The sequence below is a fragment of the Urocitellus parryii genome, chromosome 2, assembly GCF_045843805.1.
Source record: "Urocitellus parryii isolate mUroPar1 chromosome 2, mUroPar1.hap1, whole genome shotgun sequence".
Classification (NCBI taxonomy): domain Eukaryota; kingdom Metazoa; phylum Chordata; class Mammalia; order Rodentia; family Sciuridae; genus Urocitellus; species Urocitellus parryii.
This window is the reverse complement of record NC_135532.1, coordinates 105,656,920-105,674,434: the sequence shown is the minus strand read 5'-3', so window position 1 is coordinate 105,674,434 and position 17,515 is coordinate 105,656,920. Positions and strand designations below refer to the sequence as shown.

General features: G+C 33.0%; 1 protein-coding gene across 1 annotated transcript in view; it reads left to right on the top strand.

Moving 5' to 3' along the window:
- The window catches only part of Xrn1 (5'-3' exoribonuclease 1), a 122,208-nt gene that overhangs the window by 46,439 nt on the left and 58,254 nt on the right, over positions 1 to 17,515 (top strand). The window contains exons 19-25 of the mRNA XM_026385012.2: positions 2,259 to 2,362; positions 5,282 to 5,413; positions 8,997 to 9,159; positions 11,212 to 11,325; positions 13,266 to 13,364; positions 16,233 to 16,348; positions 17,021 to 17,167. Of these exons, the coding sequence (XP_026240797.1) occupies positions 2,259 to 2,362; positions 5,282 to 5,413; positions 8,997 to 9,159; positions 11,212 to 11,325; positions 13,266 to 13,364; positions 16,233 to 16,348; positions 17,021 to 17,167 (875 nt within the window). The remainder of the gene's footprint in view (positions 1 to 2,258; positions 2,363 to 5,281; positions 5,414 to 8,996; positions 9,160 to 11,211; positions 11,326 to 13,265; positions 13,365 to 16,232; positions 16,349 to 17,020; positions 17,168 to 17,515) is intronic.

Genomic DNA, 17,515 nt, shown 5'->3' with positions numbered 1-17,515 from the left:
GCCAACCTGGACGACTTGTCAAGACTCTGTCTCAAAATACAATTTAAAAGGTCTAGGATGGTAGCTCCTTGGTAAAAATATTTGCCTAGTATGCATAAAACTCTGGGTTCAATACCCATTGCTATTGGGGAATAAAAAGTAAAAAGTAGAGTCGTAGATACAAAAGAATGATTCCAAGTTAAGTAGTATCACAAAATCATGGAACAGGGGCTGTATGCTTCCTAAGTTAGAAGGAAAATAAAAATTAAAGTCAGGTCTTTGAATTTGAGCATTGATGTTGGCCTTAGAGAATTTCATTCCAGTAGATTGGTGGAGGCAGAAGTTCAATTCCTAAAGACTAGACTAATGCTAGGTAAATAGGAAATATCAATAGTAGGTACAAAGCCCTTGAATAAAAAGTTTATCATTGAAAAGAGGGATAGAAACAACTGTATGTAAATAAGAACATCCAGCAAAATCTGTACAAAGAAGGAAGATAGAGCAAATGGAGAAGGAAGTGACAAACCACTGTAGCAGAAAAGGGTGTATATGAAAACAGGACCCCATATGAAGTAAAAAAATATTTTATCTAGATCTTAAATGAAAGAATCTAGAAAAAGAGGACACTTTCTTAAAAAACTGAAAGACTTGAAGAATAAAATCAGAAATAGATGTATAAAAGGGAAAAGAATAATTGAGGGGGTCTGGGATTGTGGCTTAGCGGTAGAGCACTCACCTAGCACATGTGAGGCCCTGGGTTCAATCCTCAACACCACATAAAAATAAATAAATAAAATAAAGGTATTGTGTCCAACTACAATTAGAAAGTAAATATTTTTTAAAAAAGAATATGGGCTGAGATTGTGGCTCAGTGGTAGAACGCTTGCCTAGCACGGGCCGGACCCGGGTTCGATCCTCAGCACCACTTAAAAATAAAGGCATTGTGTTGTGTCCATCTACATCTAAAAAATAAATATTTTTTAAAAAAGAATAATTGAGGGAGTCTCATTCTAATATTGAAACTTTTTTAAATATTTATTTTTTAGTTTTAGGTAGACACAAGATTTTATTTTTATGTGGTGCTGAGGATCGAACCCAGTGCCTCATGCATGCTAGGCGGGCGCTCTACCTACCACTGAATGACAACCCTAGCCCCATTTGAATAGTTAGTCTGTTGTTTTCTATCTTCATTTTAACAAATATTCAAGTATCAAAATTAAATTACTATAAAAAGTCTCAAATAGTCATCTGTATTGTTAAAAAAATTTTGTTAAAAAATTAAGGATAATAAGCCAAATAAAAAAGGAATAAGTTGTATTTAAACTTAAGTTTCCACCACAAAGTTGTTCTCTAACTTATATGTACAAATTAAATAATATGGTTTTTTTTTTTAAACAAAGAGAGAGAATTTTTTAATGTTTATTTTTTAGTTTTCAGTGGACACAACATCTTTATTTTTATGTGGTGCTGAGGATCAAACTCAGCGCCCCGCACATGCCAGGCGAGCGCGCTACCGCTTGAGCCACATCCCAGCCCAATAATATAGTTTTTTTAAAACTAGATTTTAAAAGAAAAAAAAATTTAGTTGTAGCTGGACACAATATCTTTATTTTATTTATTTATTTTTATGTGGTGCTGAGATCAAACCCAGAGCCTTACATATGCCCACTGAGCCACAGCCACAGTCCCTAAAACTAGAATTTTTACTTAAGTTATTTTTTATACAGAATATATTTGTTCTGCATTTTACAGTTTACAAAAGCTTTTGTATATACTCTTTTATTGTTAACATTGCAAGTGAGAAGTTATTCCTTTTTCTTAGAAAAGAAAACTCAGTCTCAATGGGATTAAATGATTTGCCTAAGATTTTTATAGCTAAAAAAGAAGTAGAACCCAAATTTGGAACGTGTCTCCTGACTTTTAGTGTAGTGGTTTTTGTTTTTTGTTTTTTCTCTCATTATACTCCCACAAACTGAAATAAGATCCTATTTTTTAATTTTTTAAATATTTGTTGATATAAAGCAATGAATAGCCCTTTTATAGACATTTCTGCTGTTCTTTTTCACTTTCCTCAATTCCTATTAGAAAAATAAGCAAAACATTTATGAATCTAATGGTTAGCATCATAGAATTTTACTAGTAGATGGAATTTTGTAACATTACTAATCCAACCTTGTTCATTTTACAAAAAATGTAAACACTTAAATGGAAAATTTTGCCTGTATAAAGTTTTCTCTTGGACCTAACGCATGAATTAATTTTTCTTTTCTTACTTTAAGAGTGTAGAAAATATAGCTTCATCGGTGCTTGGAAAGTCTGTCTTTGTTAATTGGCCTCACCTTGAAGAAGCTAGAGTTGTGGCTGTATCAGATGGCGAAACTAAGTAAGATTTTATTTATAATTTCTCTGACATATTTGCTTTGCTTTGATTGATTCAGTTTTTTAAACTGATAAAATTATTATAAGAATGTTTACGCTATAGTGAAAATCTAATCATACCACTTGAAGTTTAACCACTTTGACATTTATTGAGATATTTTAGATGCATGTTATTTTCTTTTTTAGCTATAAAAATCTTAGGCAAATCATTTAATCCCATTGAGACTGAGGTTTTTTTTCTAAGAAGAAGGAATAATGTCTCACTTGCAATGTTAACAATAAAAGAAGAGAGTATATACAAAAGCTTTTGTAAACTGTAAAATGCAGAACAAATATATTCTGTATAAAAAATAACATGCATCTAAAACATGCATCTTTTCCTCTTAAAACCTTAGAAGTTCTATATGCTAATTCTTTCCTATCAGTGGTTATCATTATAGTATTTAGCAAATGTAGTCTCTTTCTGATAAGAATTAATAACATATAACCTTACTTTTACCATGCTCTTCACAGGTTTCATTTAAATAATACATTATTTTTTTAAAAAACACATTCCTTCTTTTTTTTTTTTTTTTTTTTTTTTTTTTTCGTAGTAGTGGGGATTGAGCAGGGCACTCTACTACTGAGTTACATCTCCAGCCCTTTTTATTTTGAGACACAGCCACACTGATTTTCTCAGACTGGCCTCAAACTTACTGTCCTCCTACCTTAGCCTCAGGCTCTGGAGTAGTGGGGTTACAGGCATGTACCCAGGCTCAGCTCCTCAAGTTCACAGTCACTTTTTTTTCTTACATGGCTTTTTTTCTCCACATTCTTTTTACTAAAAAAAATTTCATTTTACATAATGGTGGAATTAGTTGTTATATATTCATACATGCACACAATATAATTTGGCCAATATCACTCCCCAGCACTTCCCTCCCGTCTTCCCACCCCCTCACAGTCATTTCATGAGAGAATATTTAGACAAGTTTTTCTTTGTCATTTTTGATCATTAATTATTTCCTATAAGCATTTTTGTCCTGATTTCTTGTTCTTTTGTTATTTTTTGTGTGGTTAAAACTTTCTGAAACAAATTTTTTCAGAAAATAAATGGGTTGGTGTTGTTTTCTGGGTGATTACATCTCCAGACTATCTTTTTTTGTTTTCTTCATTAATGGATTTAGAATTTTAGATGCTGGGTCCTTTTTCCTTACCTCAGCATACATATTCTCTATTGTATTCTGTTTTGTACTGTTGTTGATGAAAAGTCAATCCAGTGTGATTTTTTTTTTTTTTACCTCTGATAAGTGTCTGCTTTTCTGTGTGAAATCTTGAGGATTCCTTTTGAATCATCAAATTCAGATTCAGTTCTCCTACCTTTTCAGTGTAATCCAACTTACCTTTTTTTTTTTTTTTTTTAGTGCTTTTGGTAAAAAGTCTCAGAACTCTTCACCTAGCCCTAGGTCACAAAGACTTGATAATATTCTTTGAGAAGTTTTATAGTTTTACCTTAAATCAAAGATCAATTTTGAGTTAATTTTTGTATAAGGTATGAGATTTAGATCTAGTTTTGTATATTTGCCTATGAATATTCAGTTGCTGCAGGCATTTGGTAAAAAATCTATTCTTCCTCCATTGGATTGCTTTTGCATCTTTGTGAAAAATCACCTAGAGCCTGGCTACTCAGGTGGCTGAAGCAGGAGAATTGCAAGGTCAGAGTCAGCCTGGATAACCTAATAAGACTCTGTTTCAGAATTTAAAAAATGAAAAAGGGTGGGAATATGCTTACTACTTCTCTAACATATGTGAGGTCCTGGATTCAATCTTCAGTACTGCAAAAAAGTAGTTCATTCCAGCGGTTCAGGAGGCTGAGGCAGGAGGATTACAAGTTCAAAGCCAACCTCAGCAACTTAGTGAGGCCCTCAGCAATTTGGCAAGACTCTGACTCAAAATAAAAAGGACTGGGGATGTGGCTCAGTAGTTAAGCGCCTTTGAGTTCAATCCCCAGTACTGAAACAAAAAGTTGAGTATATTTGTATGCAACTTTCCTGGGTTCTCTATTCCATTGGTATATTTTAGTCTATTTTAAAGTGTGTACCACACTATCTTGATTATTATATAGAAAAGTCTTAACATCAGGTAAAGTGATTTCTTGACCTTATTTTTCTTTTTCAAAATTGTTTTAATTATTCTAGGTTCTTTGCCTTTCTCTATAAATTTTAGAATAAATTATTATATGTCTATAAATAATCTTAGAGGGATATTTTTAGAAATTTTGTTAAACCTATAAATCAGTTTGAGGAGATTTGACATCTTTACAATATTGAGTCTTCTAATCCATGAACATATATTTCTTTATTTAACTCATTGACTTCTTTCATCAGTGTTTTATTATTTTTTTTTTAAAGAGATAGAGAATTTTTAACATTTATTTTTTTTTAGTTTTCGTCAGACACAACATCTTTGTTTGTATGTGGTGCTGAGGATCGAACCCGGGCCGCACGCATGCCAGGCGAGCGCGCTACCACTTGAGCCACATCTCCAGCCCTCATTAGTGTTTTCGTTTTTTATTATACAAGTCTTGTACATGTTTTGTTATATTTATACCTATGTATTTAATTTTTCTTGAAGTGACTATAAATGCATTTGTTTTGTTTTTTTAATGAGATGAGGTCTTGTTTTGTTGTATAGTTCGATTTCCAACGTGGGGTCTCCTCCTGTTTCAGCTTCCTGAGGGACTACAAGGCACATGCATCTGCACCTAGCTTTGAATTTTTTAGAAGTCCTTATTCTATAATATATGTTACAGTTTCAAAAAAGCCTTTTTTTTTTCCTGCTGTTGTACTATATAGAAATTTTTTCACTTTGGACATTCATACTTCTAGAACTCTATATTAAAGCATAAATTTGGCATTAAATACTTTGTATTTTAATTTTTAAGGTTTTACTTAGAAGAACCTCCAGGAACACAGAAGCTTTATTTGGGAAGGACTGTGCCACCATCTAAAGTAATCCATCTTGGAGACAAAGAACAATCTAACTGGACAAAAGAAATACAAGGAATTTCAGAACAGTAAGTGTTGTAAAAAGAATTTAACATTCTAGAACTAGAATTTTAAATGTATTCATTCTCTAACTTATTTCCACTTACCATAGTAGTTATTCTGAACACTTACTGTCCTCATCTTGTGTTCTAAAGAAAACAGTGAGCCATAGTTTAAAATAATATCTGGTTCACAGCAGTTATAGCCTTCACCAGTTTGTCACTAAAATACTTAGTGAAATAAGGGAAAAAATGAAATAATATCATCACTTAATGCTAGAAATAACTTAATATGTTGCCTAAATTTTAGTGCTATTTCCATTAACCATAAGGCCATTTCTTGGCCATGTGTAAGTAATAAAAATCGGAAGGAAGATCCTCTCTGTTCCTCATATTCATTCTCTCCCTATTCCTCCCTTCTCCCTCTACCGCATCCTTACACAGTTTAGAAATGCATCCTGTAACTTCTAACCAGACTGAGAACTTCCATCCTTGCAGTGCTGATTTTCTAGGTCACTACAGTGCTTTGTGTCCTATGATCCCACCCTAACAACACCTCTTTATCGAAACACTGGAGATCTCAAAATCAAAACAGAATAATTGAGACGAGCAGCAGCACAAGAAATTGTGTTATAAATGTATATACGTCAGCAAGTTCTGATTAATCTGTAGGAAAATCCATTAATAAATCTGGGGGGAATTCAAGGATACTTCTCCCCTATAATTCAGGAGCTAATAATTTGCTTAATGCCCCTACTCAAAGATGAGTACACAGGAAAAATGTATACAGACCATTCAGCATTAAAGCATATAAACACAGATCTCAAGAGATAAAGGTAGAATATATTTTCACCTCTCAAGAATATAAATATATAATTATATAATATGAATTATATAATCCTACCATAAGGTATATCTTCTGAATTTTCTTATTTTCACATAAATAAAATCATAATAAACTATGTGATTAATAAGTCTCTCCTTAGATACCGTAAATGAATATGCTCTGTAAGGGTAGAACATATCTGCTTTTTTGACCACTTTATTCTAATTTTTTGGCTAGTACGTAGGTACTTAATAATTGTTTGAATGAATATTGTTTTGGTCAAGAGTCTTTTAATTGGAAAAAAAACGAAACTTATCCATATACTTCAGATAAAGAGTTTAGTCAATTTTTTCATATAGTCAACATATTGATATTTGAGTATCAATACTGCTAGGGTTAGTAGTAGGCACTGTGGTTACAACAATGAATAAAAACATGTACAAAAACACTCATGAAACTTACAGTGGGTGGATGGGGATAGATATTAACATGTGATTTTGGTCAAACTACAGCATGATAATTGATTTAGGTACATGCAGATATGGAATGAGAGAAACAGATGAATTTTTAAGAAATTTCCACTTCAGAAATTTGTTAGATAACTTGTATTTCTGGCTAAGATATGTGACTTACTTCAGAACAATTCTTATCTTAGAGAAACTATTATGAAATATATATGTAAGAATATATACTATATATAATATATACTATATAGTATATATAGTATATATACTATATATACTATATAGTATATATAATAATTTTATGTAGTATGTATGTTATATAGTATATAATACATATATTTATGTGTAGTCATACATAAAATTCAATAATATGATTATTATATAGAGCTCAGTAGATGGTCTGAATAATAATATGAATATACTAGAACTTAAATTAGTGAACTAAAAGAAAAAGCTGAGAAGTTCCCAGCAAATATTACAATAGCACAAAGAAATAAGAGTATAGTTGGAGTTTATAGAATCTGCCTGATTATTTTAAATGGAAAAAATGGAAAAGAGATAAGAAAATATCCATTAAATGTTTTAGATCAGGGACCTACAAACTTTTCCATTAAGGCCAGGTGGTAAATATTTCAGGCCTTATAGACTTTATGATATGTGTCACATCTACTCAACTCTGCCATTATAGCACAAAAGTAGCCATACACAGTATGTAATTAATAACTATGTTCCAGTAAAGGTTTGTTTAAAAAAGCAGAAGGCATTCTGGGTTTGGTCCATTGCTGTCATTTGCATACCCTTGCTTTAGATGGAAAAGACCGGACTGATGCGTATAAACTAATCTCTCTCTATAAATTTAATAATTATGGATGTTTTATATAAACAGAATCATATAATATGTGACCTTTTATGTCTGATTTCTTTCACTAAGCATGTTTCTGAAGTTCATACACATTGACACATCTATTGGTGTTTGTTTCTGGTTGTGGCTGAATGAATAATATTCCATTATATAGGCTTAGCACTTTTTTGTAGAGGTTTATCCATTTATTGACGAACATTTAGGTTTTTTCCTCTTTTGAATGGTACTACTATGCACATTTGTTTACCAGTATTTGTTGAATACCTGTTTTCAGTTTGGGGGAGTATACACTTAGATATAGAATTTATGGGTTTGGGGGAGGTTTTAATTCTTTTTTTAGTTATACATAACACAATATATTTTGACATATATGGGTGGAGTACAACTTCCCACTCTTGTGGTTGTACATGATGTGGAGTTACAATGGTTGTGTATTCTTATATGAACATAGAAAAGTTATGTTCAGTTGATTCTACTGTCTTTCCCATTCTCTTCCCCCGCCATTCCCCCGTCCAATTAGGTGAACCCCACTTTTCCTCCCTGACACCTATTGTGAATCAGTATCCACATATCAGAGAAAACATTCAGCCTTTGGTTTTGGGGGATTGGCTTACTTCACTTAACATGATATTCTCTAGCTCCATCCATTTACCTGCAAATGCCAGAATTTGATTCTTCTTTATGGCTGAGTAATAGTCCGTTGTGTATATGTACCACATTTTCTTTATTGATTCATCTGTTGAAGGGCGCCTAGGTTGATTCCATAGCTTAGCTATTATGAATTGAGCTGTATGAACATTGATGTAGTTATGTCTCTGTAGTATACTGATTTTAAATCCTTTGGGTATATTCTGAGGAGTGGGATAACTAAGTCAAACGTTGGTTCCATTCCAAGTTTTCGGAGGAACTTCATACTGCTTTCCAGAATGGCTGTACCAATTTGCAGTCCCACCAGCAGTGTATGAGTGTACCTTTTTCCCCACACCCTCACCAACCTTTATTGTTACTTGTATTCTTGATAATTGGCATTTTGACCGGAGTGAGAATTACTGGGTTCTAAGGTAATTCTGTGTTTACTTTTTTGAGGTGCTGTCAAACTGTTTTCCATAGCGGCTGTACCACTTTACATTTCCATCCACAGTGTACAAGTATTCCAGTTTCTCCATATTCTCACCAACACTTGTTTTCCTGTGTTGTAAGTACAGCCATCCTAGAGAATGTAAAACACAGGAGTTTCTTATGACTCTCTCGTTTCTCATTTAACCACATAGACAGTGGAAGAAGTATCCTTAGACTAAAATAAATACTGCATTAACTTAGTTAGGCATGCAGAAATGCTAGCATATTTATTTGAAGTTTATTTAAACATTTGATTATGAGTTGGTAGTTTCGAACGATTATCATCTTAGACTATATACATACTTATACATAGGTATATTTCTTTTTAATTCTTTCTTTTAGTTACCTGAGAAGAAAAGGAATAATAATAAATGAAACATCTGCAGTTGTGTATGCTCAGTTACTCACAGGCCGTAAATATCAAATAAGTCAAAATGGTGAAGTTCGTCTAGAAAAACAGTGGTCAAAACAAGTTCTTCCTTTTGTTTATCAAACTATTGTCAAGGTAGGTGTTCATCAAGTTTTAGTTTCATCTTAATGTATACTATATTATACATTGTATAAAAAAGACTGACATTAATATTTATCAATAGGCTAACTCAACAATATATAGTAGAGGTTATTCTTTAATATAATTTGCAAAGTACATTAATCTGTAGAAAAGTATTTTATGCTCAGACACTCACTGTACACTGTGGAAACTTCTCTTTTGGACTTTTTAGTTTGTTTTCAGTATTGGAGGTTGAACCAAGGCGCTCTACCACTGAGCTACATACCCAGCGCTTTTGTTTTTTATTTTGAGACAGGGTCTTGCTAAGTTGCTGAGGATGACCTCAAGCATGTGATTATCTTCTTAGCCTCCTGAGTTGCTGATTAAAGACAGGCACTACCATGCCAGCTTCTTTGGGGTATTTTTTAAGGACTTAATCTTTAAAAGAAAATTACAGCATTAATTTTACCCTTGCAGTTCAGGTGTGTTTTCTTCAAAAATATTTACCTTAAATAAACAAATTAACATAAAATGCATTTATTTTTCTGTTTATATTCTTAGACATGGTAAGAGAGAAAAAATTTAAATGCAGTAGTCCCTGCTTATCCAAAGTTTTGCTTTCTACAGTTTCAGTTACCGTCAATCAGCCAGAGTCTAAAAATATTAAACGGAGGGCTGGGGTTGTAGCTCAGTGGTAGAGCACTTGCCTAGCATGTGTGAAGCACTGGGTTTGATCCTCAGCACCATATGAAAAGAAATAAATAAAGGTATTGTGTCCCTCTACAACTAAAAATTTTTTAAAATATATTAAATGGAAATGCCAGGATTAAATAATTCATAAGTTTTAAATTGGCCACTATTCTGAGTAATATGATGGAATCTTATATTGTCCCACCTGGGGATGTGAATCACCCCTTTATCCAGCATATTTATGCTGAATATGCTACCTATCCATTAGTCACTAATAGACATTTCTGTTATCAGATCACCTATTGCAATATTATACTGCAATAACTTTTATTTTTCTTAACAATGACCCCAAAATGTAATAGTAGTGAAGAAGACCATTAGTATGTGCCAAAGAGAAGCCATAAAGTGCTTCCATTTTTTAATATTTTTTAGTTATAGACGGATGCAATATCTTTATTTTGTTTATTCATTTTTATGTGGTGCTGAGGATTGAACCCAGTGCCTCACATGTGCAAGGCAAGCGCTCTGCCACTGAGCCACAATCCCAGCCCCCTAAAGTGCTTTCTTTTTTCTTTTTTTCTTTTTAATATTTATTTTTCAGTTTTTTAGATGGACACAATATCTTTATTTTTGTTTTTATGTGTTGCTGAGAATCAAACACAATGCCTCACGCATGCTAGGCGAGTGTGCTACCACTTGAACCACATCCTCAGCCCCCTAAAGTGCTTTCTTTAAGTGAAAAAGTAAAGTTCTCAACATAAGAAAGGTAAAAAAACAAATGCTAATAAAGTTGCTAAGATTATAGTAAAAATGAATCTTCTGTCTATAAAATTGTGAAGACAGAAAAGTAAGTCTGTGTTAGCTTTGCTGTTGCACTTCAAACTACAAAAGTTATGGCCACAGTGTGTTTTGAATGCTTAGTCATTGAGCACACTTCAATCTCATCATCTAAGCATTTTATTATCACAAGAAGAAAGATGAGAACAATATAAGATATTTTGAGAGAGACCACATTCACCTAACATTTACTATAGTATATTGTTATAAATGTTCTATTCTCTTATTTGCCTAATTTACAAATTAACCTTTATCATAGATCCAGCAAGGTTCTTCATCTGTACAGTGGGGTTAATAATAGTCTCTGCCACAGAGGGTAGCGTTGAGAATTAAATGAACTAAATAAATGTGTGAAGTACCTAGAAGAGTGCGGGGTGTATATCCAGTCAATAAGTTACAGATTCTAATATTGTTATGTAGAAAATCTTCACATTTGACATTTAGCAGACAGCATAAACATAATCTTATAAGAAAAATAATGACATGTAACTATAGAAATTTTGACTGTGATGATTTACTTTTATATTTCATTTTATGTAGGACATCCGAGCTTTTGATTCTCGTTTCTCCAATATCAAAACACTGGATGATTTGTTTCCTCCTAGAAGTGTGGTATTTATGCTGGGAACTCCATATTATGGCTGCACTGGAGAAGTTAGTTTCACATTTGCTACTAATTAAATTTCTGCCTGCTTTCAAATTCATAGAGTTATTTAACTTGTCTTTATTTAGAGGCAAAAATGTAACACAAAGGGAAAAAATAAAGAATTCATTTGTGTAAGTTATGAACTCAGTATTTGAATCGTATCTTTAGTCTTGAGAAGTTTAGGGTCAGTAGGTAGCAATGAAGAATTCAAATCCTGATCTTTTTTTAAATGTTTTTTTATTGTGGTGACATCAATGAAACAATTATGAGATTATTAGATATGTTATAGGGTTATTGAATGATTTCTATGTATATTGATGTTTTGAGGGGAAAAGTACTGCAAATATGGAATGAGAGAAAGAATGTATGGAGACAGATTTGGAGATGCAGTGTGAATTCTTGATTTCTAAAATATGTGTGTATGCATGTGTGTTCGTACATGCATAAATTTTTAGCTCTGTTCAAAATAATAATAAGCAAAGCCACCTATTAGCAATGTAACAACCAGATCTTGACCTGTAATACCATATCCCAAAAAAAGGGAACATCAGTGCTTCTCAGTGAAATAGTGGATTCTAAGTGTGGGGCAGGGAAGACACAGGATGTGTATCTGGAATACCTTGTTATGCCAGAAAGTAAGAAGTGCTCAAAAGAACAATGGAAGCATGTCATGTAAACACAGGAACCAGGCTAAAGGGGCTCCCACAGGCCAAGTCTGGGACAGAAAACCAAAATAATTATACACAGTAATGAATTAATCACTGGTGGGAAATGGGAATTCATGATACCTCAATAATAATAAAAAATAAATGAGAAGTGCTCTTGTTACCATATCGTGTCTAAAGTAAATGGAAGAGAGTGTGAGTGTTGGAAAAATATTTTGAGTAACAGAGACAGCCTTGGAAGTTAAAGCTAGGGAGAATTTTTATCAGGAGCAGGTATTTCCATGGTTAAAAAAGTTTCTCTCCAGAGACAGTTTATTAAGTGCAAGAGAAACAAATTGTTCAGTGAAGAAACTGAGTGGCATGTTGATAGTATGATCAATGTTGATATCACAGTGAGAGACAGGTAAACCTTGTGTACCTCCATATATGACACCTTAAGAAAGAGATATCACCTATACAATATTCTGGCTGTAACTTAATTGCAAAGAAGCATCAAACAAATCCAAAATAAGGAGCTCTCTTTTTTTCTTTCTTAAAGCAGAGTCAAGAGGGAAGAATGAATTTTATTTTTCCAAAATGTCAGTATTATGAAAAACAAAGAAAAGTCCTGGATATATTCCAGATAAAGAATGCTAAAGAAACAATTAAATGCTATGTCTGATCCTAGCCTGGATCCTGTAAAAGAGAGAGAACAGAATTCCATATAGGTCATCATTAAGTCAGCTGACAAAATGGAATATGAACACTGGCTTAGATAAAATAATATTTATAAAAGTATTAAATTTATATATTTAATAACTATTGTGGTTTTGTAATAAAACTTACTTCTTTGGAACTAGACACTGAAATATTTAGAGGTTTAGGAGTATGTTGTTTACAAAAACAGATGAATGCAAAAATGATGTATACAGAACCAGAAATATATTGCATGTATGTAAATGTACACAGTACACAAGTGTTAAAGCCATTTTTTTTATAATGTTAATAAATGAGTCTGGCCAATGTTTGTAAGTGTTCTTCATACTATTTTAATTTTAGTAATTTTTTTGTTCTTTGAAATAATTTCCAAATAAGTTAATTTGAAAAAGAATGATTAACAGCTATTAAAGAAAGAATAAAAGGACTCAAAATATTATCACTTCCACTTAAAAATTCCAGGAGGCTTTCCACTATTCATTTTATTGTCATAGCATATTTTAGAAATAATACCATTCAGATAAGTAGAAAAATGTAACGAAAGAAACTAAAACATATTGTGGTGTTGTTTTTATTTTTTCCTGTAGGTTCAAGATTCAGGTGATGTTATTACAGAAGGTAGGATTCGTGTGGTTTTCAGCATTCCCTATGAGCCCAACCTTGATGCTCTAATACAGAACCAGCATGTGAGTATAGTAGTTCATGTTGCTTCTCTAGAATATCACTAAACTTTTAAAATGTTAGAACATTGTTGCCACCTTTTAAAATTTTATTTCAAATATTTTAAAAATAAATATGAAATCTGTCCTTAAAAATTCATGTAAATCTAGCATGTGCAAGTCTCTGGGTTTGAACCCTAGCATGGAAAAAATAAATTTTTTTTTTCTTTGCAGTGCTGGGGGTGGAACCCAGGAACTCATGCATGCCAGACATGTGCTCTGCCAGGGAGATATACCCCCAGCCCTCATGTAAATCTTTAAGGGGAAAAAAGTCACTGAAATCCCCTTATTAATTTATAGTAATTCAAAGCCCGCATTTTTAGTTACAGTGGCCAGTGGCCTTTCTATGAAGGTTCTTTATCTTTACTCAGCTAAAATAGACAGTCTCAATCCTAGAGAATATTGGGAAACTGAATTTAAATTCACTGCAACTTTTTTTAGGACTTTTCCTCCAAAAATGTTTACTGGCCTTCTTTTACTCTGTAAATATAGGGCTAAGTTGAGGCTGGGGTTGTGGCTCAGCGGTAAAGTGCTCGCCTAGCACGTGCGAGGCCCTTGGTTCGATCCTCAGCACCACATATAAATAAACAAGTAAAATAAAGGTATTGTGTAAACTGAAACTAAAAAAATATCTTTTAAAAAATAGGGTGAAGTTTCTGATAGCTATCATTTGTTTTTATTAATGACCCAATAATTAACTTGACTGAAATTAATTCACCATCAACCAGCTTTTGCTACTTTTGCTGTTATTTGGTAAAATCCAGGGCTTTATATCCTGTGAAGTAAATTTACGACATTAAGAATCAGCACACCATGAGGAAACTTTATATATAGAAAGCAGAGATGTCCCTATTCATCGGGGAAAAAAAATCTTACCATCAGGTATCTACTTAAGAGAAAATATAGACAGTATAGTCAGGAAACCATCAGAGTGGCTCATCAGACAGAAAAACTGGAATTTTATTCTGGGAGTTGGTGATGGTGGAAGAACCTGCATTTCTTCATCCCTGGCTTCCAGATCCAGAGCCTACCCACTTGTAGCATAGAGTGCTGGTCAGGATACCTGCTCCAGTACACTTCCTGTCTTATTTACATGCTTTCTTTTAATTTTTATTCAATCCTCCATCTTTCTCTACCCCAACCTCTTCAGCTATATATAATTTTTTATAATCTGTGGGTTGTGATAATTTTAATTAATGTTTAATTATAGCATAGTTCAGCATTTCTCAAAAGGAGTACTGTTGGTATTTGGAGCAAGACAATTATGTGGGGGAGGGGTTAATTATGTAAATAGGACTCTTATGTATATGAAAGGTCATTTGACACCTTTGGCCTCTGGGCATTAAATACTAGTAGCCCATCCAATTATTATAACTCAGTGTTCCATGACATATTTCCAAATGCTTATTACAAAAGTGGTACAACTTGTAAATACACAAACTGTTATGGAATACATACTTGATTTGTATTATTCCAAATCTAATGGTGTACTTTATGGAAAAAAAAACATGTTATATTCTTTACTAACATATTTACACAATTTACTAATAACTTTATATTCCAGACCCTCAAAAACAATTATTCATTGGAGGTGTGTGTGTGTGGGGGGGGGTCATTGTAAATATGATCAATAAAGTAATGGTGGCTCATTTAATTCCTCACCAATCTCTAGATATTTGGTTTTTGTTGGTAGTAAAATTTCCTTATATTCATATCAGATATGTGCATAAATTGAGAATATAAGCTATTCATATAATTAATATATGTATAAAAATTAATGTGTTATTTCTGTATACATTATATAAAGAGTATATGATAGTTGGTACTGGATTTGCAAATTACTTGATCCTGGTTAAAAATTAGATTATCATGGTCTGGGGATGTGGCTCAAGTGGTAGCGCGCTCGCCTGGTGTGCGTGCGGCCCCGGGTTCGATCCTCAGCACCACATACAAACAAAGATGTTGTGTCTGCCGAAAACTAAAAAATAAATATTAAAATTCTTTAAAAAAAATTAGATTATCTGTTTGGGGGCAGGGGTTGTTTGGTTTTATGGTACTGGGGATTGAACACAGGGCTGCAAAATCACGAGCTACATTCCCAGTCCTTTCTATTTTTTATTTTGAGATGGGGTCTCGCTAAATTGCCAAGTCTGGCCTCAAACTTGCTATCCTCCTGCCTTTACCTCTGGAGTCACTTGGATTATAGGCATGTGCTACAGTTACTTTTTTTTGTTAATTTGACAATTTTTATGGTTTATCTCCTATACAAATTTAGATTTATTTTCATTGACTTTATTAATTATGAGACTATACATACTTATTACTTTGGTAAGTATTTAGGGGAAAAGAATATTACTTATATCCATGTATGAAAAATATTTTAATTTTGCTCAATTATAATTATTTTGATGACATACTTATGTTTTAATTCAGCATGATAGTTATTAAGGCCTCATTTTGTCCATGGTACTTTACTCAGCCCTGCTTGGAATATAAAAATAAGTTTATAAAAAATTCTTGCCTGAGGAGTTTGCCATTTAGTACTTACAGTAGAGTTTTATTTCTTAAGACAGTTTCACAAACTGTATATTTCCTCCCCCTTTCATCCATCCTTGGGAATTCTGTTCTTTAAGGAGAAAAAGAGAGGAGCAGAAAAATTCTGCCTTCAGTTCCTTTCAAAAAAAAAGGGGAAATGGATCTAAATGAGAATCCTTTTATTGCCACAATCCAATGGTTAGTGATGTCTTGATTATCTCCAAATTTTAAAGGTAAAGAAATAATATTTAATGTGAATTTGTGTTTACATAATTGACCTTTTTGTTTTTATATTTAAAGAAATATTCTATAAAGTACAACCCAGGATATGTGTTGGCCAGTCGCCTTGGCGTGAGTGGATACCTTGTTTCAAGGTTTACAGGAAGTATTTTTATTGGAAGAGGATCTAGGAGAAAGTAAGTTTTTGTTAGAAAAATGTACTTAAAGTGGCAGAAAAATAAATGATAAAGATTAAATGCCTAGTATTTCAATATTTATTTTCTTATTAATTGCTGTGGATTTTTTTTTTTAAAAGAGAGAGTGAGAGAGGAGAGAGGGGAGAGAGAGAGAATTTTTAATATTTATTTTATTTAGTTCTCGGCTGACACAACATCTTTGTTGGTATGTGGTGCTGAGGATCGAACCCGGGCCGCACGCATGCCAGGCGAGCGCGCTACCGCTTGAGCCACAACCCCAGCCCGTGTGGATTTTCTTTTAAAATTGTGTATCACTTCCTCTGATGATGATCTTTTACTTGAACGGCATGTTTTAGATGGTTGGAAAGATAGCTTTTATTTTTAGCAGCTAACAAATTGAACCTTGAAAAAAGGTATCAGAGGGTGTGTGTGGAACCTCAATAATAAATTTCCTTGCATTTTATTTCATTATCCTCTATCACTACATAATTTATTTACATAGTTTGTTGATGTAGGTTTTGAAGCCTTTCCTCTAGTTTTTCAATTACTGCTAATTGAAAATAACTATAATTAAAATACAGAACATAAAAACAGAGTAGAAAGGAAACGTTTCACTGCTTGAACAAGTTTTTAAAATTTGTATGTGTGTTTGTGTGTATGGTTTAAATTTAGTCCTCATGGAGACCATAAAGCAAATGTGGGTTTAAATCTCAAATTCAACAAAAAAAATGAAGAGGTACCTGGATATACTAAGAAAGTTGGAAGTGAATGGATGTACTCATCTGCAGCAGAACAACTTCTTGCTGAGTACTTAGAGAGGTAAGTGTCTGGCAAGATTCTACTAGGCAGGGCACAGTGGCACACACTTATAAACCCAGCATGTAGGGAGGCTGAGGCTCCAGGATAACAAGTTCAAGGCTAACCTCAGCAACTTATCGAGCTGCTGTTTCAAAATAAATAAAAAGGGCTGGGGGGTGTAGCCTAGTCATAAGGTGCCCCTGGGTTCAGATGCCAGTATCAAAACAAAAGATTGCAATAGATAGCCAGAAACTTAGGAACATACTATTTATTTTGTCTTGCCTTATACCAGTTTTAGAAGTAATTCTTTAGAAAAATATGCAGCAGCACATTTGTGTTAACATTCCTTTTGTAAACATGTTAACATTT